This window comes from Heterodontus francisci, chromosome 8 (assembly GCF_036365525.1).
Source record: "Heterodontus francisci isolate sHetFra1 chromosome 8, sHetFra1.hap1, whole genome shotgun sequence".
NCBI lineage: Eukaryota > Metazoa > Chordata > Chondrichthyes > Heterodontiformes > Heterodontidae > Heterodontus > Heterodontus francisci.
This window is the reverse complement of record NC_090378.1, coordinates 65,604,328-65,626,964: the sequence shown is the minus strand read 5'-3', so window position 1 is coordinate 65,626,964 and position 22,637 is coordinate 65,604,328. Positions and strand designations below refer to the sequence as shown.

Sequence of the window (22,637 nt, the reverse complement as noted above, 5' to 3'; positions counted from 1 at the left end):
CATATTCTTTTTTTTCCCTTAGTCAACGTTTTGGTGGCCCTTTGTCGGTTTCTAAAACACTCAAAAAGAACAAGAGTTACAACTGAATATGATCAATCCAAATCCTTTCTTTTGTTTAGCTAGTCCAGCATTTCTTCACATTACAGAGACTACTTACCTAGTTTAACAGGGAATCCTGGTGGAAGTTTCATCTGAACAAATTCTCTGAGTTTATTAAAGTGCTTGAAGGGTGCTATGACCTCTAAAACATTCAGTAATCTGTCAATAAAAGATCAATAGAAAAAGAAAAATTAGGAAACCAGAATCAAGTTAACAAAACCAGGGAAAACCTACATCAAAAAACTTTCCTATTGATTATTTACGACGGTTACGCAAAGTTTTTACATTATTACGTGGTGACACCTGCATTTAAAACAATGAGAACACACTCATTTATATACACACCACACTTCTCACTCATACCCAATGACAACTTATATTTATAAAATGCCTTTAGGTAAAGGTGGAAGGGTAGCACTGTTAATCAAGGATGGCATTAGTGCAATAGTTAGAGAAATCCTTGGTTCAAGAGATCGGGACGTAGAATCGGTTTGGGTGGAGATGAGGAATGGTAAGGGAAAGAAGTCACTAGTGGGAGTGGTCTACAGGCCCCCTAACAGTAACCACAATGTAGGACCATGTAAACAAGAAGAAATATTGGGTGCTTGTGATAAAGGGACGGCAATAATCATGGGTGATTTTAATCTACATATAAACTGTAAAAATCAGATTGGCAATAGTAGCCTGAACGAGGAGTTTATAGAATGCTTTTGAGATAGTTTCTTAGAGCAGCATGTTCTGGAACCAACCAGAGAGCAGGTTATATTAGACTTGGTATTGTGTAATGTGACAAAATTAATTAATGACCTCAGAGCAAAGGCACCTCTGGGTAATGGCGACCACAATATAACTGAATTTTACATCCAGTTTGAAAGACAGAAGAGTGGGTCTAAGACTAGTATTTTAAACTTAAAAAAGGGCAACTATGTGGTCATGAAAGCTGAGCTAGCTGAAGTGAACTGGCTGACTAGGCTAGGAGATAGATCAATAGAGAAGCAGTGGCAGACATTTAAGGGGATATTTCAGAATACTCAGAATAAGTATATTCCGACTATAAAACAAAATTCTAAGGGGAGGACCCACCATCCAAAGTTAACTAAAGAAGTTAAGAAAAGCATCAAACTTAAGGAAAAGGCATATAATTACACAAAGATGAGTTGCAGGTCAGATGATTGGCCAGAACATAAAGAACAGCAGAGAATGATTAAAAGGTTAATCAGGAGAAAAATTAAGAGTATGAGAGGAAGCTAGCTAGAAATGTAAAAACTGATAGCTTCTACAGGTATTTAAAAAAAGAGTAAGTAAAGCGAGTGTTGGTCTTCTAGAGAGTCAGAATGGGGAGTTAATAGTAGATAATAAGGAAATGCCGGATGAAATGAACAAATATTTTGCTTTTTTCTTCACTATAGAGGATACAAAAAGCATTCCAGTAATAGTTGTAAATCAGGAGGTGGAGGGAAGAGAAGAACCTGGTGAAATTACAATCACCAGGGAAGTGTTGCTGAGCAAACTGATGGAGCTGCGGGCTGACAAGTCCCGGGGTCCTGATGGACTTCATCCTAGGGTCTTTAATGAGGTAGTGGATTCTGGAAAGGTTCCTTCAGACTAGAAAGTAGCAAATATAACCTGCTGTATTCAAGAAGGTTTTGGGGGGGGGGAACGCAGAAAACAGGTAACTATAGGCCAGTTAGCTTGACGTCCGTCGTGGGGTAGGTGTTAAAATCGATCATTAAGGAGGCTATAGCTGGGCACTTAGAAAAACTGAAGGTAATCGGGAATAGTCAGCATGGTTTTGTGAAAGGGAAATCATATTTAACCAATTTATTGGAGTTCTTTGAAGGAATAACATGTGTTGTGGATAAAGGGGAGCCCGTTGATGTACTGTACTTGGATTTCCAGAAGACATTTGACAAGGTGCCACATAAAAAGTTATTGTACAAAGTAGGAGCTCATGGTGTAGGGGGTAACATATTAGCATGGATAGAAGATTGACTGGCTGGAAGAAAACAGAGAGTATGCATAAATGGGTCCTTTTCTGAGTGGCAGGATGTGACGAGTGGAGTCCCGCAGGGGTCTGTGCTGAGGCCTCAACTTTTTACTATTTATGTCAATGACTTAGATGAGGGGAGCGATGGCATGGTAGCTAAATTTGCAGATGACACAAAGATAGGTAGGAAAGTATGTTGTGAAGAGGACACAAGGAGGTTGAAGACCAATATAGATAGGTTGAGTGAGTGGGCAAAAATTTGGCAGATGGAGTATAATGTGGGAAAATGTGAAGTTGTTCACTTTGGCTGGAAAAATAAAAAAGCGGAGTATTACTTAAACGGAGAACGACAGCAAAATTCCAGGTGTTCTGGTGCATGAGTCACAAAAGGTTAGTATGCAGGTACAGCAAGTAATGAAGAAGGCTAATGGAATGTTATCCTTTATTACGAGAGGAATTGAAAATAAAAGCAAGAATGTTATGCTTCAGCTATACAGGGCATTGGTGAGTTCACATCTCGAATACTATATGCAGTTTTGGTCTCCTTATTTAAGGGAAGGATGTAAATGCGTTGGAGGCAGTTCAGAGGAGGTTTACTAGATAGATACCTGGAATGACCGGTTGTCTTATGAGGAACAGTTGGACAGACTGAGCTTGTTTTCACTGGAGTTTAGAAGGATGAGGGGAGACTTGATTGAAGTATCTAAGATCCTGAACTGTCTTGACAAGGTGGATGTGGAAAGGATGTTTCCTCTTATGGGTAAGTCCAGAACTATGGGGCACTGTTTTAAAATTAGGGGTCACCCTTTTAGGACAGGGAAGAGGGGAAATTTTTTCTCTGAGGGTTGTGGGACTTTGGAACACTACCTCAGAAGGATGTGGAGGCCGGGTCATTGAATATTTTTAAGGCAGAAGTAGATAGATTCTTGGGAGGCAAGGGGATCAAAGGTTATCGGGGATAGATGGGAGTGTGGAATTCGAAACGCAAACAGATCTGCCATGATCTTATTGAATGGCGGAGCAGACTCGAGGGGCTGAATGGCCTGCTTCTGCTCCTAATTTGTATGCTTGTATGTTAAATGTAATAAAATGTCCCAAGGAGCTTCAAAGGAACATTATAAAACAAAATAAAACACTGAGTCACATAAGGAGATATTAAATCAAGTAACCAAAAGCTTGGCCAAGTTGGTAGGTTTTAAAGAGTGCCTTAAAAGGAGGAAAGTGAGGTAAAGAGGGAATTTCAGAGCTTAGGGCCTAGTCAACTGAAGGCGCAGCCACCAATGGTGGAGCAATTAAAATCAGGGATGCTCAAGAGGCCAGAATTAGATGAGCGCAGATATCTGAGAGGGTTTGGGGCTGGAGGAGATTATAGAGATAGGTAGGGGCGAGACCATGGAGTGATTTGAAAACTAGGGTGAGAGTTTTAAAATCAAGACTTTGCTTGGCTGGGAGCCAAGGTAGGTCAGCGAGCACATAGGGTGATAGGTGAATGGAACTTGGTGTAAGTTAAGACACAGGCAGCAGAGTTTTGGATGACCTCAAGTTTACAGAGCATAGAATGTGGGAGACCAACCAGGGGTGCATTGCAATAATCAAGTTTAGAGGTAACAAAAGCATGAATGAGGGTTTCAGCAGCAGACGAGCTGCGTCAGGGACTGTTGGGTGATGTTACAGAGGTGGAAATAGGCTTTGTGGTCAGAAGCTCATTTGGGGGTAAAATATGACACAGAGGTTATGAACAAACTGGCTTAATCTTAGACTGTTACTAGGGAGAGGGATGGAATCAGTAGCTGGGGAACAGAGTTTGGAGTAAGGACCAAAAACAATGGTTCCAGTCTTCCCAATATTTAATTGGAGGAGGAAATTTCTGCTCATCCTGTGCTGGGTGTCAGATAAGCAGTCTGATAATTTAGCAACAGTGTAAGAGTGGAGAGATGGTGGTGAGGTAGAGATGGGTGTCATCAGCTTATATGCAAAAACTAATGCTGTGCTTTCAAATAATGTTGCCATGGGACACCTGTAGATGCGAAATAAGAAGGGCTCAAAGACACCAAAGGTAATGGTGCAAGAGCAGGAAGAGAAGCCATTGCAAGTGATACTCTGGCTATGATTGAATTATTGAAGTTTATTTTGTTCGGGAAATACCTCCTGATCCGGAGAGGGGCAAGATATTTTACATTACCTTCAGGCGAAAGGAAAATCATCTTGCCGAGTCTGTAATCGAAAGATATTGTTCCAACCAAATAACTATCAGTTTGAACACCAAACAGAACAAAAAAATGATTTTAACAGGAGTTTATGTAAAATACTAACCTGCCTTTTGCTGTTCAGTTTTCTATACAAAAGATTAAGTTTTTGGATACTAAGGGATGTGTTGTGTATCTGCAGCATATCTTCAAAGAAATTATGAAGAATAGGTCCACACAAGGCTACTTACGAGTCAATGCCCAGAGGAAACTCCTGGCTCATGGCTATTGTGGCTTTGAATGTTTTTTTGCTCTCTTTGCAGATCAGTTCTCTTCCTAGATGAGGAGCCCTAGATGGAAATTAAAGTTATATTAGTGAACTGTTATGATAGGATAATTATATACAGTGTAGAAGAGAAAACCTAAAAATTTGTGTGTATATATATATAAATAAATAAAGTAAGCTTGTATAATAACCAAGATCACCAGTACAGGAAATCAAAGGCTTCTCCTCCAATACACACAAGATCTAATATCAACAGCAAAGAACCAGGTGTGGTCACTATTGCTTAGCATGCAAACTAATATGCATCACAAATATTTTTCATTTCATTCAGTATATGAACATCCCTGATAACCACCTTTTTAAAACTGAAAACAGTTAACTCCCTTACATCCACGTACTTTAGAAACCTTTGACAAATATTGCCTCAGAAAAGGCATGTACAGCAGAATTAGGATGCATTTCTATTACCACTTTTAACATCATTGCAAAGCATTTTCCACTTGGCGAAGACCGCATGAAGCAGGCAGCCTCATGCCACTTGAATATGAATCCCAGCACACTATTTAAAAAGTTCAGGATCCTTTGGATTTTGTTGACACTTTCTAAAACTACTTGGAGTGGATTTCATAGAATCATAGAAAGTTTACAGCACAGAAAGAGGCCACTTGGCCCACTGTGTCTGTGCTGGCCAAAAAACAATCCACCCATTCTAATCCCACTTTCCAGCATTTGGTCCATTTAAATGTTGAGAATCGGAACACTCCTTGCCAAACTCTCAAATGGTGCTGGGAAGGGGACCTCTGCTACAAGGGTTCAATTCATTTGTTATGGTGATCAGATTTCAGCGTCCAGAGATATTGTAAAATCAGAATCTTAATGCCTTATTAAAACTTTTTTCTGGAAGATCTGGGATGGCATATCCATTCATGTGCAAAGTTCCCTTCTAGACAGGAACCAATATTGTATCATTAATATTATACCAGCAAAAACAGCCGCCACCCTGCTGATGGCCTACTGGGTAAATGTACCTGTTGGTATAGTACTAAAACACATGGAACCAGAAGATCCCTAGTTCAATACCTAGTCAATGCTGAATTAGCTCTCAGTCAGGGCAGTATCTGGGACACCAGTGTTCATTAGATAGGGAGGGAGCTAAAGATACCAGATAAGTTTGTGTGGATGTCTGATGAAGGTAGGACCTGCATCTCAATGAGTCGCACCTTCAGGAGTGGGACAAAATTGTGTATTGTTGGGGGGGGGGGGGCGGGGAAGGTAATGGGGAAGAGAACAAGTATAAAAATATATAAGTTTACAGAGATAGGGACAGGAGAGGTCAAGAAAGGATTTGAGGATGAGAATTTTAAACTAGAAGGAATAGGGACCAGGAACCAAAGTAGATCAACAAACACAGGGCTGACGGGATCAGTGGAATAGCATACAGGGAGCAGAGTTTTGTAGGAACTGCATGTTGATAGAAGGGAGAGGACAGGATATTGGCAGCAGGGCATTGAAATACTTGAGTCTGGAGGTTGCTGTGGCCTGGACAAGGGTCTCGGCAGATGTGCTGAGGCAGGGTGGATATGTGAGTAATTGGTCTTTGTGATGGCAGAGGATGTGGTCAGAAATTCAGCTCGGGATTACATAATAGTACAGCACTGTAGCTAGTCATGTGGCCTATTGTGTCTGCACTGGCTCTTTCGAAGTGTAAACCAGTTAATCCAACTCCCTTGATCTTTCCCCACATGCCTGCAATTTTTTCTCCTTCAAGTATTTATTCAATTCCCTTACTACCTATCCATTAGCTGACCTGAGAAGTTGGTGATACCTCCCCTTAAATCACAATAGTACTTGTGGTGATGTGGCTTCCATGATGGAGGTACATAGGAAATTTCAGAATTTTTTAATCAGCGATGATGATGAAATTACATTATCTGTCTGTCAGGATGGTGTCTGACTTACATCAAAGAGAACACCAAGGTTGCAAACAGTTTAATTCAACCTAACAATGGCAGATGAAAGGGACATAATCAGTAGCAAAGATATGGAGTTTGTGGCTTGGTTGAATACAATAGCTTGGGTCTTCTCAATGCTCAACAAGAGGAAATTACCCCTCATAGTGGTCTGAATGTTGTACATGAGGCAATGAAGGGGTTGAGACGGGTGGTAATGACGTAAAGGTTGGTCTCGGCAATGTACATGCGTCTGCACCAGTTCTAACCACCACAGTCCAAAAGATATTGCTGCTTTTGAGAGGGTACAGAAGAGGGATACAGAATATTTGAGGGGATGGAGAGATTGAATTATGTCAAACAATTACTTAAATTGGGTATGTTCTCACTGGAAAATAGATTGAGAGGTGACATGATTGCTGTTTTTAGGATTCGAAAGGAATTAGATAACGTAGACCATAACAAGCTGATTCACATGGTTTAGGGAAGTAGAACCAGAGGACACAGCCTGCATTTGGAGAATAAGTTCAAAACTAATCTGCAAAAATGTTGTGTTATCAGTCAGTGAGTGTAAATCTATGGGACAGGCCCCCTTGGTAGAGGAAGCTGATAGTGCTGATTCAATGAAAATTAGATTTCTTTCATAAAATAAACTTTGGGACACAGTACATGAGTAATTTAAGACAGCACTAAGTTAAGTGTAACATGCTTGGCGAGAAGTGGTGACTTTGGACCTATGGTTCCGAAAGCTTTCCACCATTAAAAGGTTTTCCTTACCTCATGCCTGGGGCTGTTGTAGACTAATTGATGGAGATTGATTCCTTTGTTGTATCATGCAATTTTCAGGATAGTAGATAGTGAACTAGACGACCTTGATCTTTATTCTATCTTGCAACTATGTGTAACCTGGCCCCCATGTCTTTGGATGATGTTGCCAAAGGGCCACACATCGATCAGGAAGAGAAGGGGACTAAGTTCACTGGTGGACTCCAGAAGTAACTGTGAGGGGATGGGAAGAGAAGCCATTCGGGACTACGAATGGATAGTCAAGAGTGGAACCAAGGCAGTGCTGTCACATGGTACCTGGACAATGGAGGACAGCCTTTGGAGAATGGTGGTGTGGTTGACCATGCCAAAAGATGCAGAGAGGTCATGAAGAGCAAGGAGCGATAATACACCACAGTCACAGAGAATGTCAAGTGTGATTTTGATTAGGGGCCATTTCAGTGCTGTGGCAGCAGCAGAAACCTGACTGAAGAAATTCAAACATGGAGGTGCAGGAAAAATGGGCACCAACATATTGAAGGACTTTGGAGAGGAAAGGGAGGATGGTAATGGGACAGTAGTTTGGAAGGACACAGGGGTCAAGTGTGGATTGTTTTGAGAAGTGGGTTTATGGCAACAGCTTTTAAAGGAAGGGGGACAGTACCTGAGGAAAAGGAACCATTTGCAATTTCAGCTAGCATCTGGAAAAGAAAGGGAAGTTTTTTGGTCAGCAGTTTAGTGGACCAGGATCAAGAGAAAAGCATGGACAAGATGAGCTGAGGGAGGGCTTGAAGGTAGAAAGGAGAAATACTAGGTAAAGACATGGATTCAGGATTACAGCAGGTAATGCAACAGAGGCAGCTGAGCCAATAGTCTCAATCTTACTGACAGAAGCCCAGGAGGTATTTGTACTTATTGGAAGGAAAGGATGGAGGCGGCAAGAGACAGTTGCTAGCAATGTTCTCTATACATTTTGCGGCGATCTGGAATGTATCACACAGACAACAAACAAGCCAGGCACAAGCAGCATTCCCTTTAAGATGCGCACATGGGCGGCATGTGACAATCTTAAAGGGACCGCACAGTGCAACAAATAGGCCATGCACAGTAAAGGTTAATTGGAGGGATCATTGATTGGTAGTACAGAAAAGAATCTAGGAGTGATTTATTCTTTTGCACATGAACGCAAGAATGATCTTGCAGGATGATCTTGGAGCAGTAAGTGGTTTTGGTAAGAGATAAGGGTGAATAGTGCTTGAATGGAGTCTAGCCAGAGCTTTATGCTGGTATAGGCATGTATTCCTTTAATTGTTCACTGAGCAGGAACATGGTAGGGACACGGACAAAGCCACTGTACCCCTACACTAGTTACTATTTGAGTGGCAGCAGATTCGAAGTTATCAGCATACTCTGAGAAAAAAAATGATAGTTTGCTTTTTGTTTACGTCCATAAATACTATTATAGTGCTAAGAGGTTAATCCATTTTGTTGACAGGAACCCTCAGATATGCCAAATCTATGAAACCTACTGTAATTCACAGCATATATCTATTGCGCAGCCTGTACTGAACAAGGAAGAAACACTGTGCATTAAGGGCTTGGTCCAGAAGCTCCAAATGAATGCTTAATGTGAATGGGATCAAAGACCAATTTAAGTATTTTCCCCTAATAAATACAAATTACATTGTTATGTTGGCTGATAATTCCTTAGTACTTACTTTCCAGTCTCTGCCGAGATGTACTCCTCCCAAGTGATTGTGTTAGCAGGGGGAGTGCTAAGTGACTGTCTACGAACAGGCTGTAAAAGGGAAAAATGTTCATCTATAAAGTTTAAAATTAATTTTAAAAAACTTTCCTCATGACAATTTCATATGCACAAAATTCCTACAATCTTCAGATTCCAGTTGCTAAAAATGAAATCTTTCAATATTTCCCAAATAAAGAGGCTTAAACCCATTTCTGAAAGGAAGGTTTCCTTCGTCTGTCCAGGTCCCAGCATAAACTCCAATGCCTGGTTTCTATGGATGCCGGTCCATTTGGACATCCAGCAAACCAACAAGGAAAGTGAAGTGGGAAGTCAGGAATGCCCTCTCCTGCCTCATTTGAATTGTTACACTGGGACATCTCCTACTCCAAATGCAGGTCCATATGTTCTATCAAGGGATGCCAATGAAATTCCAGAACATAGTGGAGATGGACACCTAACTTAACTTTTTGCTGAACCTGGCAACTAAGTATTCCCCTGGCCCAATGAAGAGGAAATCTACTCTCTGTCCTTCATAATGTTTATAATTTCTCTACACTTAGAGCATAGAGCAAGTCTTTCCTCCCAAGTGACTAGGAGCTTCCAAAATACTAAATATGGTGTGTTTAAGCAAGCATAATACTCAAATTATTATGCATTTGGCCAGTTGAATAGATCAATAGGCTTTAGGGTTAAGGAGAATATCACAGCTGTACTGCGGGAGGACAGCTCGGAGGGGTCATGCAGCGAGGCAATACAGGTGGAGCTCAGGAATAGGAAGGGTGCAGTCACGATGTTGGGGGTTTACTATAGGCCTCCCAACAGCCAGTGGGAGGTAGAGGAGCAGATATGTAGACAGATTTTGGAAAGATGTAAAGGTAACAGGGTTGTAGTGGTGGGTGATTTTAACTTCCCCTATATTGACTGGGACTCACTTAGTGCTAGGGGCTTGGATGGGGCAGAATTTGTAAGGAGCATCCAGGAGAGCTTCTTGAAACAATATGTACATGGTCCAACTAGGGAAGGGGCCGTACTGGACCTGGTATTGGGGAATGAGCCAGGCCAAGTGGTCGAAGTCTCAGTAGGGGAGTATTTCGGGAGCAGTGACCATAATTCCATAAGTTTTAAGGCACTTGTAGATAAGGATAAGAGTAGTCCTCGGGTGAAGTTGCTAAATTGGGGGAAGGCTAATTATAACAATATTAGGCAGGAACTGAAGAATTTAGATTGTGGGCGGCTGTTTGAGGGTAAATCAACATCTGACATGTGGGAGTCTTTCAAATGTCAGCTGATTAGAATCCAGGACCAGCATGTTCCTGTGAGGAAGAAAGACAACTTTGGCAAGTTTCGGGAACCTTGGATAACGAGGGATATTGTGAGCCTAGTCAAAAAGAAAAAGGAAGCATTCGTAAGGGCTAGAAGGCTGGGAACAGACAAAGCCCTTGAGGAATATAAAGAAAGTAGGAAGGAACTTAAGCAAGGAGTCAGGAGGGCTAAAAGGGGTCATGAAAAGTCATTGGCAAACAGGATTAAGGAGAATCCCAAGGCTTTTTATACATATATAAAGAGCAAGAGGGTAACCAGGGAAAGGGATGGCCCACTCAAGGACAGAGGAGGGAATTTGTGTGTGGAGCCAGAGGAAATGGGCAAGGTACTAAATGAGTACTTTGCATCAGTATTCACCAAAGAGAAGGACTTGGTGGATGATGAGTCCAGGGAAGGGAGTGTAGATAGTCTGGGTCATGTCGTTATCATGTCGTAATCAAAAAAGGTGTTGGACGTCTTGCAAAGGTAGGTAAGTCCCCAGGGCCTGATGGGATCTACCCCAGAATACTGAGGAAGGCAAGGGAAGAAATTGGTGGGGCCTTGACAGAAATCTTTGTATCCTCATTGGCTACAGGCGAGGTCCCAGAGGACCGGAGAATAGCCAATGTTGTTCCTTTAAGAAGGGTAGCAAGGATAATCCAGGAAATTATAGGCTGGTGAGCCTTACGTCAGTGGTGGGGAAATTATTAGAGAGGATTCTTCGGGACAGGATTCACTCCCATTTGAAAACAAATGAACTTATTAGCGAGAGGCAGCATGGTTTTGTGAAGGGGAGGTCGTGTCTCACTAATTTGATTGAGTTTTTTGAGGAAGTGACGAAGATGATTGATGAAGGAAGGGCAGTGGATGTTGTCTATATTGACTTCAGTAAAGCCTTTGACAAGGTCCCTCATGGCAGACTGGTACAAAAGGTGAAGTCACACGGGATCAGAGGTGAGCTGGCAAGATGGATACAGAAATGGCTCAGTCATAGAAGACAGAGGGTAGCAGTGGAAGGGTGCTTTTCTGAATGGAGGGCTGTGAATAGTGGTGTTCCGCAGGGATCAGTGCTGGGACCTTTGCTGTTTGTAGTATATATAAATGATTTGGAGGAAAATGTAGCTTGTCTGATTAGTAGGTTTGTGGATGACACAAAGGTTGGTGGAGTTGCGGATAGTGATGAGGATTGTCAGAGGATACAGCAGGATATAGATTGGTTGGAGACTTGGGCGGAGAAATGGCAGATGGAATTTAATCCGGACAAATGTGAGGTAATGCATTTTGGAAGATCTAATGCAGGTGGGAAGTATACAGTAAATGGCAGAACCCTTCGGAGTATTGACAGGCAGAGAGATCTGGGCATACAGGTCCACAGGTCACTGAAAGTGGCAACGCAGGTGGATAAGGTAGTTAAGAAGGCAAACGGCATGCTTGCCTTCATCGGTCAGGGCATAGAGTATAAAAATTGGCAAGTCATGCTGCAACTGTACGGAACCTTAGTTAGGCCACATTTGGAATAATGCGTGCAGTTCTGGTCGCCACACTACCAGAAGGACGTGGAGGCTTTGGAGAGGGTACAGAAGAGGTTTACCAGGATGTTGCCTGGTCTGGAGGGCATTAGTTATGAGGAGAGGTTGGATAAACTCGGATTGTTTTCACTGGAACGACGGAGGTGGAGGGGCGACATGATAGAGGTTTACAAAGTTAGGAGTGGCATGGACAGAGTGGCATGGACAGAAGCTTTTTCCCAGGGTGGAAGAGCCAATTACCAGCGGACATAGGTTTAAGGTGTGAGGGGATGTGCGAGGCAAGTTCTTTCCACAGGGGGTGGTGAGTGCCTGGAACGCTGCCGGTGGAAGCAGGTACGATAGTGACGTTTAGGAGGCATCTTGAAAAATACATGAATAGGATGGGAATAGAGGGATACGGTGCCCGGAAGTGCAGAAGGTTTTAGTTTAGACAGGCATCAAGATCGGCGCAGGCTTGGAGGGCCGAATGGCCTGCTCCTGTGCTGCACTGTTCTTTGCTCTTTCCAGAAGCACATATCTTACTGTATATCAGATATAATTATTAACAATGCAGCTTAATAACTATTATTCCTATGTGGTGTTCAACCCATACTGAAAATTAAGCAGTAAGCAAGAAAAACCCTGTAGTGTACCCATTTGGCCTGATCAGTGTTTTTTACCTACAGCTTTGTACAATGGCAAGCATTTTATAAGGTATCTCACTAATGAGGAAGTTGAATAAGTAGGAAGCATCATCACAAGTACCACAGCACTTCAAGGCAGCTCACCACTACTTTCTTTGGGCAATTAAAGATGCACAATAAATGTGGACTTGTCAACATTACCCACACCCGAAGAATAAATAAAAATATACCAATAGAAAAATAAAAGGAACTTCACTAAAGGAAATCAAGCACGTCAGCTAGGGAAGGAACCTTTTGAGATTCTCAATCCATATTATGAGACTTTCACTTTTAGAGCCAATTAAGATACCTGTCCACTTGAGTTTCACCACATGACTATCTTTAAATACCAGTTAAAATTAGCCCACAGAACAGCAATTACACTTGCTGACTGACCTCTAATTGTACTTGATAATCTTTGTGTTAAATGGCAATCCTGGAGAATATACCATCAACCAAAATATATTTTGAATTCAGAAAGAGACCTAATAAGGTTTGGTTTTATCAGACACCAAGTTTTAAAAGAATTCTACATTTACTCTGCATAGTTACAATTCACAACTTGGATACCAAATGAGAATTAAGTGAAATGGGAAGAAATGCTGAATTCAATTTCTTAAGCCAGTTCAGACATGTTGGGTATGTTGGATTTACACATTACGAACTGATCATAATGATGACCGTGTCATGCATTGAGCTAGGTTAAGACCAGCCAATGAGAAACTGAGTCTTTGTATCTTTGAAAGTGTGATGGCATGCACTTTGGTAGGAAGAATCAAAAGGCAGACTATTATTTAAATGGAGAGAGACTCCAAAAAAGTGCAGCACAGAGGGATCTGGGTGTTCTTGTGCATGAAGCACAAAAAGTTAGCATGCAGGTGCAGCAAGTAATTAAGAAGGCAAATGGAATTTTGGCCTTTATTGCAAAGGGGTTGGAGTTTAAAAATAGGGAAGTCTTGTTATAACTGTACAGGGTGTTGGTGAGGCCGCACCTGGAGTACTGCGTACAGTTTTGGTCCCCATATTTAAGAAAGGATATACTGGCATTGCAGGCAGTTCAAAAGAGATTCATTAGGCTAATTCCTGGGATGAAGGGATTGACTTATCAAGTATGGCTAAACAGGTTAGGCCTTTAGTCATTAGAGTTTAGAAGAATGAGGAGTGATCTTATTGAATTCTGAGGGAACTTGACAGGGAGCGAGTGGCTGAGAGGAGGGAAGCGGTGTGGCCTATAACTAGCAGCTGGGGGGATGGGGGGGCGTGGGGCGACCGACTGACCAGAGAACAGGGTGGCACGAGTGGGGAGCAATGAGCCAGGGATGTGGGGGGGAGCAGCAAAGTCTGGAGTGAGGGGCTGAGGGGGGGGGGGGGGGGGGGGGGAAGGGGGAGAAAGCGAGTTGCTGAGGGAGGAGAACGGCTAGTGGGGTGGGAGCTAGCAGCTGCATTCGGGTAAAATCAGTCCTGGCCAGTCATATAATTGAATCACAATAAAGAATTGGCAGCACATTTTATACTCTGCCTGATTTTCGATCGGGGTGACAATTCACTCTCTTCCAATGGAAATTCAAATATAAAATTCTTTTTGTATTTAATAGGATTACTGGAATATTAAATGGATCTGAGGATTACAGTTAATATCCTATAACTACATAGTAGCATATTACTGGGTTTCCATCCAACTTAATGTAAGGTTAGTTTGCTAAAAAGGATTTAGCCATAAGCCTTTCCTGTGAAAATTTGAGCAGCGCCATCTTTAATCCTGGCAGCTGCCTGAACGTCGCAGACACTGACATTCCAGATGAAGAGTCTGCATTTGCACATGTGCAAGTACTGCGACACCTAATGGTTGCATTGTCAGCAAACAGCCAAAAAAAATGACCTCCACAGGAACAAAACCCTAGGCAATCATGGCAATGGGCAAACTGAAGAAAAGCTTCCCCAAAGAACCACATGGGTACTGGGATGCCAAAAAAGGGGAAATTAAAGCAGCACTGGCACCTAGAAAAGACAATTTTAATAGGCTTTAAGATTGATGAATGAATGGAAATGAATGAGAGAAATGTATGGTTTTTCTTTCTGTATCTTATATTTCTCTCAAACCTTTTAGTGAAATGCACTGTTTTTTTTTTCAAATTGCATTTCATTCCGCTGGGTATGGAGGTGTCATGCAGGCCCCCACCCACCAAGAATGAGGCACATTAATTTCACCACATGGACATTAAATTTTAAAAATGTTGCTGGGAAGAAAAGGCGGCTTATTACAAGGGGTTGCCAAGCCCCTGACTGTAAAAACATTTTTTGCATACTAGCAGACAGTGTTGGAACAAAGGAACCAGTCCCTGCTCCCCAATACACAAAAGAGTCCTGGTTAAACCAGTCGGTCATGTGACCACCTGCTGGCCAACTAAGGGAGTTTTAAATTGGAGAAACAGTGTTGGAACTCAGAAAGTTCTTTGCTCCTGGACTGAGAACGTCTCTGTCCTGTCTGCTCCCATCTCTTTCTCACGGAACTGAAGACCCACTGAAGACACATGAACCCCAAGAGAGAAAAGTCTCCTACAGTGAACAAGGTTTAAGAAGAATACTGGGCCCCAACGAAAAGCAGATCTATCTACAAGCAAGGACTATAGCGAGCTCGAAGCACACTAACAAACCCCCTTCAGAGACTGCCTCAAACTTTTTCACTTTATTTTTTTTCTGCTCTTTTCTGTCTCTATTTGCACTTGTATATGCCATATGCTTGCTAGTGTGGGGCGTGGCGTGTATCCGTAGGCGTTAACCAAAATAGAGTTTAAGTTTAAATAAATTTCACTTTTCTTCTTTAAACCTAAGAAAGCCTGTTTGTGCTCATTTCTTTGCCTTGTAATTGGAAAGTGGTGAACAAGGATTTACCAAGGGGGAGCTCAAAACACAGTGTGCTTAAAACAAAACCCTGTTACAGAAAGACCAGGTGAAGGCTGAGAAAGACACTAGACACCTTTCTCACCTGGTCGTAACAACACACTTTTCTTTCTAAATCTACATTATATTTTAAAAATGCTATGTAGATCAAAATATTCCACTTCAAAATCCATTTTATAAATGTTTACTTGCAGTGAAAGTTGCAATTGTATGTGACACTCAAAATGATAAAATGCCTGTTGTGGTAATGCACGCTCTGGATTCTTAAATTCCGACTCTGCCTGCAGTTCCTGCCTGAGACCACTCGGTGACACCAAAGGAATCATAAGAACACAGGAAATTGGAGCAGGAGTAGGCCATTTGGTCCCTCAAGCCTGCTCCACCATTCAACTAGATTCTAGCTGATCATCTACATCAATGCCATTTACCCACACTATCTCCATATCCCTTGATATCTTTAATAACTTTAACTGGCTTCAGCAGATCAAAGAGGATAAAATATATTTGCAGGATTGATCTTTTGTAAAAGGGGTGCTCTAATTAACATTGTTTTTCAGCTTCTGCCCTTCCAAGAGGGTGTAATTACATGATGACATGTTTACATAGGCAACTGTGGACATAAGAATACATAATGAATAAAGCTGACAGGAATCTTTAATACTTCAGTCGATATTTTTATAAATAATGTATATTTTTGGAAAAAAAAACTTAACGTATATTCCCTTGGGTTAAGATGGTTGAGGGTAATTTGCTCAAGTGTTTAAAAACTTTAAAAGAATTCAAAAGGGTAGATAAAGAGAAACTATTTCCTCTGGTGTGGGAATCAAGAACAAGGTGGCAATCTTAAAATTAGAGTTAGGCCATTCAGAAGCAAAATCACAAAGCACTTTTCACACAAAGAGTAGTAGAAATTTGGAAATAGCACCGTTGTCTTTAGGGGGTGACATGACAATTGTAGCTCTCAAGAGAGGGGGCTGAATGGCCTACTCCCGTTCCTATGTTCTGGTCCAATTGTTCACAGTTTCCTCTGCAGAAATGTCGTAAAACTTGCAGAAGTGAACAATGTTAATGTGACGTTAAACCATTTATTTTGTTACATTCTTCTTTTGCTTATTAGACTTGCAGGTTTTGGTGTTAAATTCTGATTTCAAACTACCAGCTTTAAAGGATACAAATAGAGCTTTGGCAAATAGTTCTGTGCTCAGACTTGCTCCTGTTCCATTTCATTTATACCAGATGGTGAGAAAGATGCAGTGACAATTCAAAATATACACATAACATGCCTGTTGTTAGCCTGACTGCTTCCTGTTTTGCACAATTCTCACTGACAAGAGACCTGTTCATATTGTTCCAAAAAGTTGCTTTCAGAAGCAAAACATGCATATTAATGTATTAAATGTCTTACATCTAGCACACACTTCCTCTGTCACAATTCCTTCACACCCATGCATAGAAGTGCTTTAAAAAAAATTTTTAAATCACTATTAGGCCTTCTAATACTTCTTTAAACTCTTGTTCCATCCACAATCAGCTACCCCATCTCTAATGCAAGGTGTTTGTTACTATTTTAAATCTTTTGAACATTAAAGCAGCTTTGAATTGTCATCTCTTTAACAAATTTATTACATTAAATCTGATTTTGGCAGACCAGCAAGCAATTTAAACAACGGACTTCAATTAGAAGAATCGGGTTTAATTTAAAACAAGCCTTTCTGAAAGCCAGTCATCATCTCTTGAATAAATGAATCAAATAAAATTGGGCTGCACCTAAATTTGAGAGACAAAAATCAGGGTTTGGTAGGCGCAGGCCAATCATGCATCATACAAACTGCTGCAGAATAAATTAAATTGGGCTGTACACTTTGCCCCACTTTTTCCCCGAACATCCACTTAGGCCTGCTGTCTATCTGGTCCTTCATATTCATTCTTCCTTCCAATTCAAGTCACCATTTTGTATTTATTTCAAACTGCATCCAATACACAAACCTTATCCTGCACCATGCCCCCACCAATCTTCCATCTCCAAATCTCCAACGCTCTGTTTCTCAGATATCTGTCTCATTTGTACCCATATCCAAACTGTTGCTTTCTCCCAACAACCCGCTCTCCCACAAATACCCACTACCTCTCCCAATATCCAATGCTACATTTTTGGGTGTGTGTAAGCTAGATATTTTCTCAGGTTCAATATCACTGCTCATTACCGTAAGCAGATCTTACATCCTTAGAATCCAGAGCGCAAACTTTTCTGCTCAATATCTGAGTAAATTAGAGTGAGCTCCAGAGCTTGCAACAGCTTTTACTTTGTGTACTAGATACTGGAATGCATCACATGCTGTCAATTCTCACCTCTTCAAAATACAGACTGGGTATACACACTTTACAACTGAGTACTCAGACAGTTTATTTATCTATCAGATGTAAATAAAATAGCATAAAAAGTGAAATCTATATTTTTCTCTCAGATACATAAAATAATAAATGTGCCAACCCCTTTCTCACAGATTTTTTTCTAAAATATAGACTCACTTCCCATCCTGTAGAATAGGCTATTGTTTTGAAATCTCACTCAACTATCTGCTTCTCAGACAAATCTGTCAAAGACACTGGGCTGGACTTTACGTCGGGTGGACAGGAGCTGCCACCAACGTAAAAGTCAGCAGCGAACCCGCTTCTGCCTAGCCTGAGGATCCATCCTGCATTTTACGGGTCCCCAGGCTCTAATTGTTCTGAGGCGGGACTTCCACCCCCTTAAGTGGCTGTTAATTGGCAACTTAAGGGCCTTGATTGGCCTGGGGCGGGCAGCCCGTTTCCCACCTCCCTCCCATCCTGCATAAAGTGGGGCGGAGGCGGGAGCGGGTCGGGAAGGCCTGCTGGAGCCTCCTGCTCCATTTTACACCACCCCCCGCCACCATCTGGCTCATTGGGCTGGCGTAAAATTCCGGCCACTATCTCAGGCTGTGATCTAATCTTTGAAATGGAGTTTCTCAAATCAACTGATGAAAGGGTCTGGTTTACATCACACCAAAACCTTTAAATCCAATTCAGGAAAGCGTTTTTGGGAGCTCCTCATTGTAAGAGTAGGGAGATGCTGGTAGATCAGGGATTTTCATGGAGGTGCGTTGAGAAGATCATAATAATAAGGGGATGCTTCTAAATTCAGTGGTCTATTCTGACAGTCTTTGAAAAGTATTGGTTGGGAGATTATTTCCAGCCAAGTGTTTAGGCCATAGATATAGGCTGCTCTCTTATTTTGGGTACTGATGCTGCTCAAGCCAAATCTGCAGTCTCTTGTCTGCCCAGAGGATCTTCCAAGGTATGACTGTCCAGGTCTTGGAATTGCTACGTCAGGAGGAAGGAAGGGAGATTCAGAGAGAAGCAGTGGGAGAGGACAGAGTTTTAAAAGCACGCCAAAACCACAGAGATTCGGACAGCAGCAGCAGGAGAGGAGGCGGAGGTTTGGAGGCAAATCAAAAATCCAAAAGTGACTTCACAATCAACAGAGAGTGCGGAGAAACAGAAAGCCAGTTGGGATGAGTACACTGGTAAGTTGGAGTCAATGGGAATCAGGGAAAACTCTCTGCTGGTTGGAATCGTACCTAGCTCAAAGGAAGATGGTTCTGGTTGTTGGAGGTCAATCATCTCAGCTCCAGGACATTACTGCAAGAGTTCCTCAGGGTGGTGTCCTAGGACCAACCATCTTCAGCTGCTTCATCAATGACCTTCCTTCAACCATAAGGTCAGAAGTGGGGATGTGCACTGATGATTGCACAATGTTCAGCACCATTTGCGACTCCTCAGATACTGAAGCAGCCCGTGCAGAAATGCAGCAGGACCTGGACAATATCCAGGCTTGGGCTGAGAAGTGGCAAGTAACATTCGCGCCACACAAGTGCCAGGTAATGACCAATTTCAACAATAATGAATCTAACCATCTCCCCTTGACATTCAATGGCATTACGATCGCTGAATCCCCCACTATCAACATCCTGGGGGTTACCATTTACCAGAAACTGAACTGAAGTAGCCATATAAGTAGCCACGTGTACTTAAGCAGGTCAGAGGCTAGGAATCCTGCGGCGAGTAACTCACCCTCCTGACTCCTCAAAGCCTGTCCACCATCTGCAAGGCACAGGTCAGGAGTATGATGGAATACTCTCCACTTGCCTTGATGGGTGCCGCTTCAACAACACTTGATACCATCCAGGCAGCTCATCACCACCTTCTCATGGGCAATTAGGGATGGGCAATAAATGCTGGCTTGGCCAGCAAACCCATATCCCATGAAACGAATAAAAATTAAGCTTTTAATTTATTCTACATTAGCAAATATAAAATAAGAGTTGATAGTTTTTAGTTTTTATACAAAAAATCAAAGATGGATTTTATAATTTACCCATATATAAGTATCTATAGAGAGCAAGAATGAAAGCAGCAGGGAAGATATTGGTTCAAGTTATGAGCTGGGTGCTTAAAAATTTTTCAAATCGGTGTAGTGTAACAGCAAGTATTGTAATAATATAAACACACAGCAGGACGAGAAGTAATAATTCTTGTTTGAACAAGGTACTAAATAGATTGTTTAAAAAGGGAATAGAGGTTTTTTTGTTTTAGATCATGGATGGGCACCTGCGACCTATTGCTTGCAATTCCTGCACCATATGGGAAATTCAGGACACTTCATGTGTCTTGGGGGACCACGTGAGTTGGAAGTGTCTCCAGCTGCTTCAGCTCGAGCTCAGTCTTTCCCATCTTGAAGGGCAGCTGAAGTCACTGCAGAGCATCAGGGAGCAGAATCGTACATTCCATGAGGTGGTCATCCTACAGGCAGTAAGAATTCAGGATAGTAGGCGGATGGCCATCTGGAACAGAGGGAAGAGGCATAAAGTTGAGGAGTCTTTGGGGTGTGTGTCATTCTCAAACCGGTTTGGAGACTGCTGAGAGTGACAACACCTTGAAGGAGTGCAGTCCAGACCATGGCACCAATGGGCAAGGGACTGTTACAGGAGGGAGCAGCAAAGTGCAGAAATGCAGTTGTTATAGGTGATTCCACAGTCAGGGGACAGATAGGCACTTCTGTAACCATTATGGTGAGTCCCGCATGGTGTGTTGCCTCCCTGGTGCCAGGATGAAGGACATCACAGAGATTGTGAAGGATACTCTGCACCGGGAAGGGTGTAAGCCAGAAGTTGTGGTGCATGTTGGTAAAAAAACGACATGGCAAGGGCAGGTATTGAGGTTCTACAGTCAGATTTTCAGGAGCTCATGAGCTAGGGAGGAAGTTAAAGAATAGGACCTCGAGGGTAGTAATCTCTAGATTACTGCCAGTGCCACGTGCTAGCGAGAGTAGAAATAGGAAGATAGGGAGGATCAATGCGTGTCTTGAAGCATGGTGCAGGAAGGAGGGCTACAGATTCTTCGAGAATTGAGACCAGGTCTTAACTTTTAAATCTGACCTTCCCCTGCCAGATTGCACAAAGTTTAATTTCACGCCTTCCCAACATCCCCTACACCCATTATATTTGACCCCGTCCCCCCCACCGCACTGAAAATCTTAATTCCTCCCCTCTCCCCACCAGTGTCATGCGGCTTTCCCCAGACAGGGAATTGAAGGCACAGGAGTACCGCCACCGCACTGAAGATTGTGGCGGGCCCAGAAGCTTTAAGGTAAGCTTATTTAAATTTATTCATCCCATTCATTTACATATTGTAATTCAGTTGCCATCGCCCAGCTGCTACAGAGCCTCACTGCTGCCGGAAGGATTGGGCTGGGCCCTCCCGATGTTGGCCTCCGTGGTGAGCCTCTGCCAGAACAATCTTCCTCATCCTCCCACCGAAGAGCCATATGTCATGGGCTTGGTAAAATCCAGCCTATTATATACAGTCTATTCAGTAGTAAAAGGAATTTATTATTGCATCTAGTTATCTGTGTGTATATATAATGGCTTGGTAGTGATAGGGAAGGTCAGCAGGACAAGACCATTTTGTACAAATTGGCAAGTTTTGGTGTAATGTGTAGATCCAGTTCCTGATCATACAAAGGGTTAGAATTCCTGTATGTGCGTGGAACACCTTGTATGAGGTACATGCCCTCAGTTTTGAAGTTGTTGAGCTTGTAAGCTCAAAGTTCTCCAAATTCTTGTGAAATACTGGGGAGTGAAATGGTTGAGTTATTTACATATAATAGTATTTCAACCACATACAGAGATATTTTGCGCTTGGTCCCTCCGTTCAATGCCACAGTAGACGGAGTTAGACATCCATCCACTAAAATCACAAATGGTAATTTCTAGGTGCATACAACAAAATCGAACTATTTTCTGCAATAATTAAGTAGCTTGTTACTTGAAACCTATTTAATGTTTCCCAATTTTGAACATGAAGAAAAAACAAATTTGATCTTGTTTAACTCTCATTAAAAAGCAGACAGATATCTTCTTCTTTGGCCTCCTTCTCTCGGGAGACAATGGGTAAGTGCCTGGAGGTGGTCAGTGATTTGTGGAGCAGCGCCTGGAGTGGCTTAAAGGCCAATACTAGAGTGACAGACTCTTCCACAACATGAAGAAAAAACAAATTTGATCTTGTTTAACTCTCATTAAAAAGCAGACAGATATAATACTCAGAATAGGATGATCTTTACCTCAAAGTTTTGTTCCATCAAGTTTCCTCCTTTGCTCAGACTTTCCATTATAGCCTTATTTCTTAGAATATCCTCTTCACTGAGGTGCTCACGACGCTTTCTTGATTCCAGAACAAGGCCATTTACCAAGTAAAAATCTGCCAAGAAGTTTCCTACTCGTTCCTGTAGAATTTTGTTATTCTCGAAGTTAGAAAATGACCTTATTTTATCAATTATATTACACCATAGTTAAGTAGAATCAAGTGAAAGCAAAGGTGACGCATATTCAGGAGACTACACCTTATCTGGGAGACGAGATTTGAGTAGAGTAGGATAGGACAAATAGTACACAGTTAGTTAATGGAAGGAATGGTTCTGATCAGTCGAATTACCTTTTCTCATTCCACGCCTAACAGGCTGGATTTTGTTGAGCTCCCAACATCGGGCTCCATGGCAGGGGGAGGGGGCCTGGAACATTGCAGCGGCAGCAGCCTGCCACGGAGCCCAAAGACGGGATTGCCAGGCCCGATCTTCCTGGCGGCAGCGAGGCTCCATGGCAGCCCACCAGCAACCCCCACCCAACCCCATCCCCCACTGCTCGGCGA

At 42.2% G+C, this 22,637-nt stretch overlaps 1 protein-coding gene across 2 annotated transcripts in view; it reads right to left on the bottom strand.

Annotated features, from left to right (window-relative positions):
• The window catches only part of ankrd13c (ankyrin repeat domain 13C), a 119,519-nt gene that overhangs the window by 14,941 nt on the left and 81,941 nt on the right, over nucleotides 1–22,637 (bottom strand). For both annotated transcript variants that reach the window (XM_068037249.1, XM_068037250.1), the window contains exons 9-12: nucleotides 22,054–22,215; nucleotides 8,991–9,070; nucleotides 4,524–4,622; nucleotides 158–258 (exon numbers count right to left, since the gene is read on the bottom strand). In XM_068037249.1, coding sequence (XP_067893350.1) covers nucleotides 158–258; nucleotides 4,524–4,622; nucleotides 8,991–9,070; nucleotides 22,054–22,215 — 442 coding nt within the window. The remainder of the gene's footprint in view (nucleotides 1–157; nucleotides 259–4,523; nucleotides 4,623–8,990; nucleotides 9,071–22,053; nucleotides 22,216–22,637) is intronic.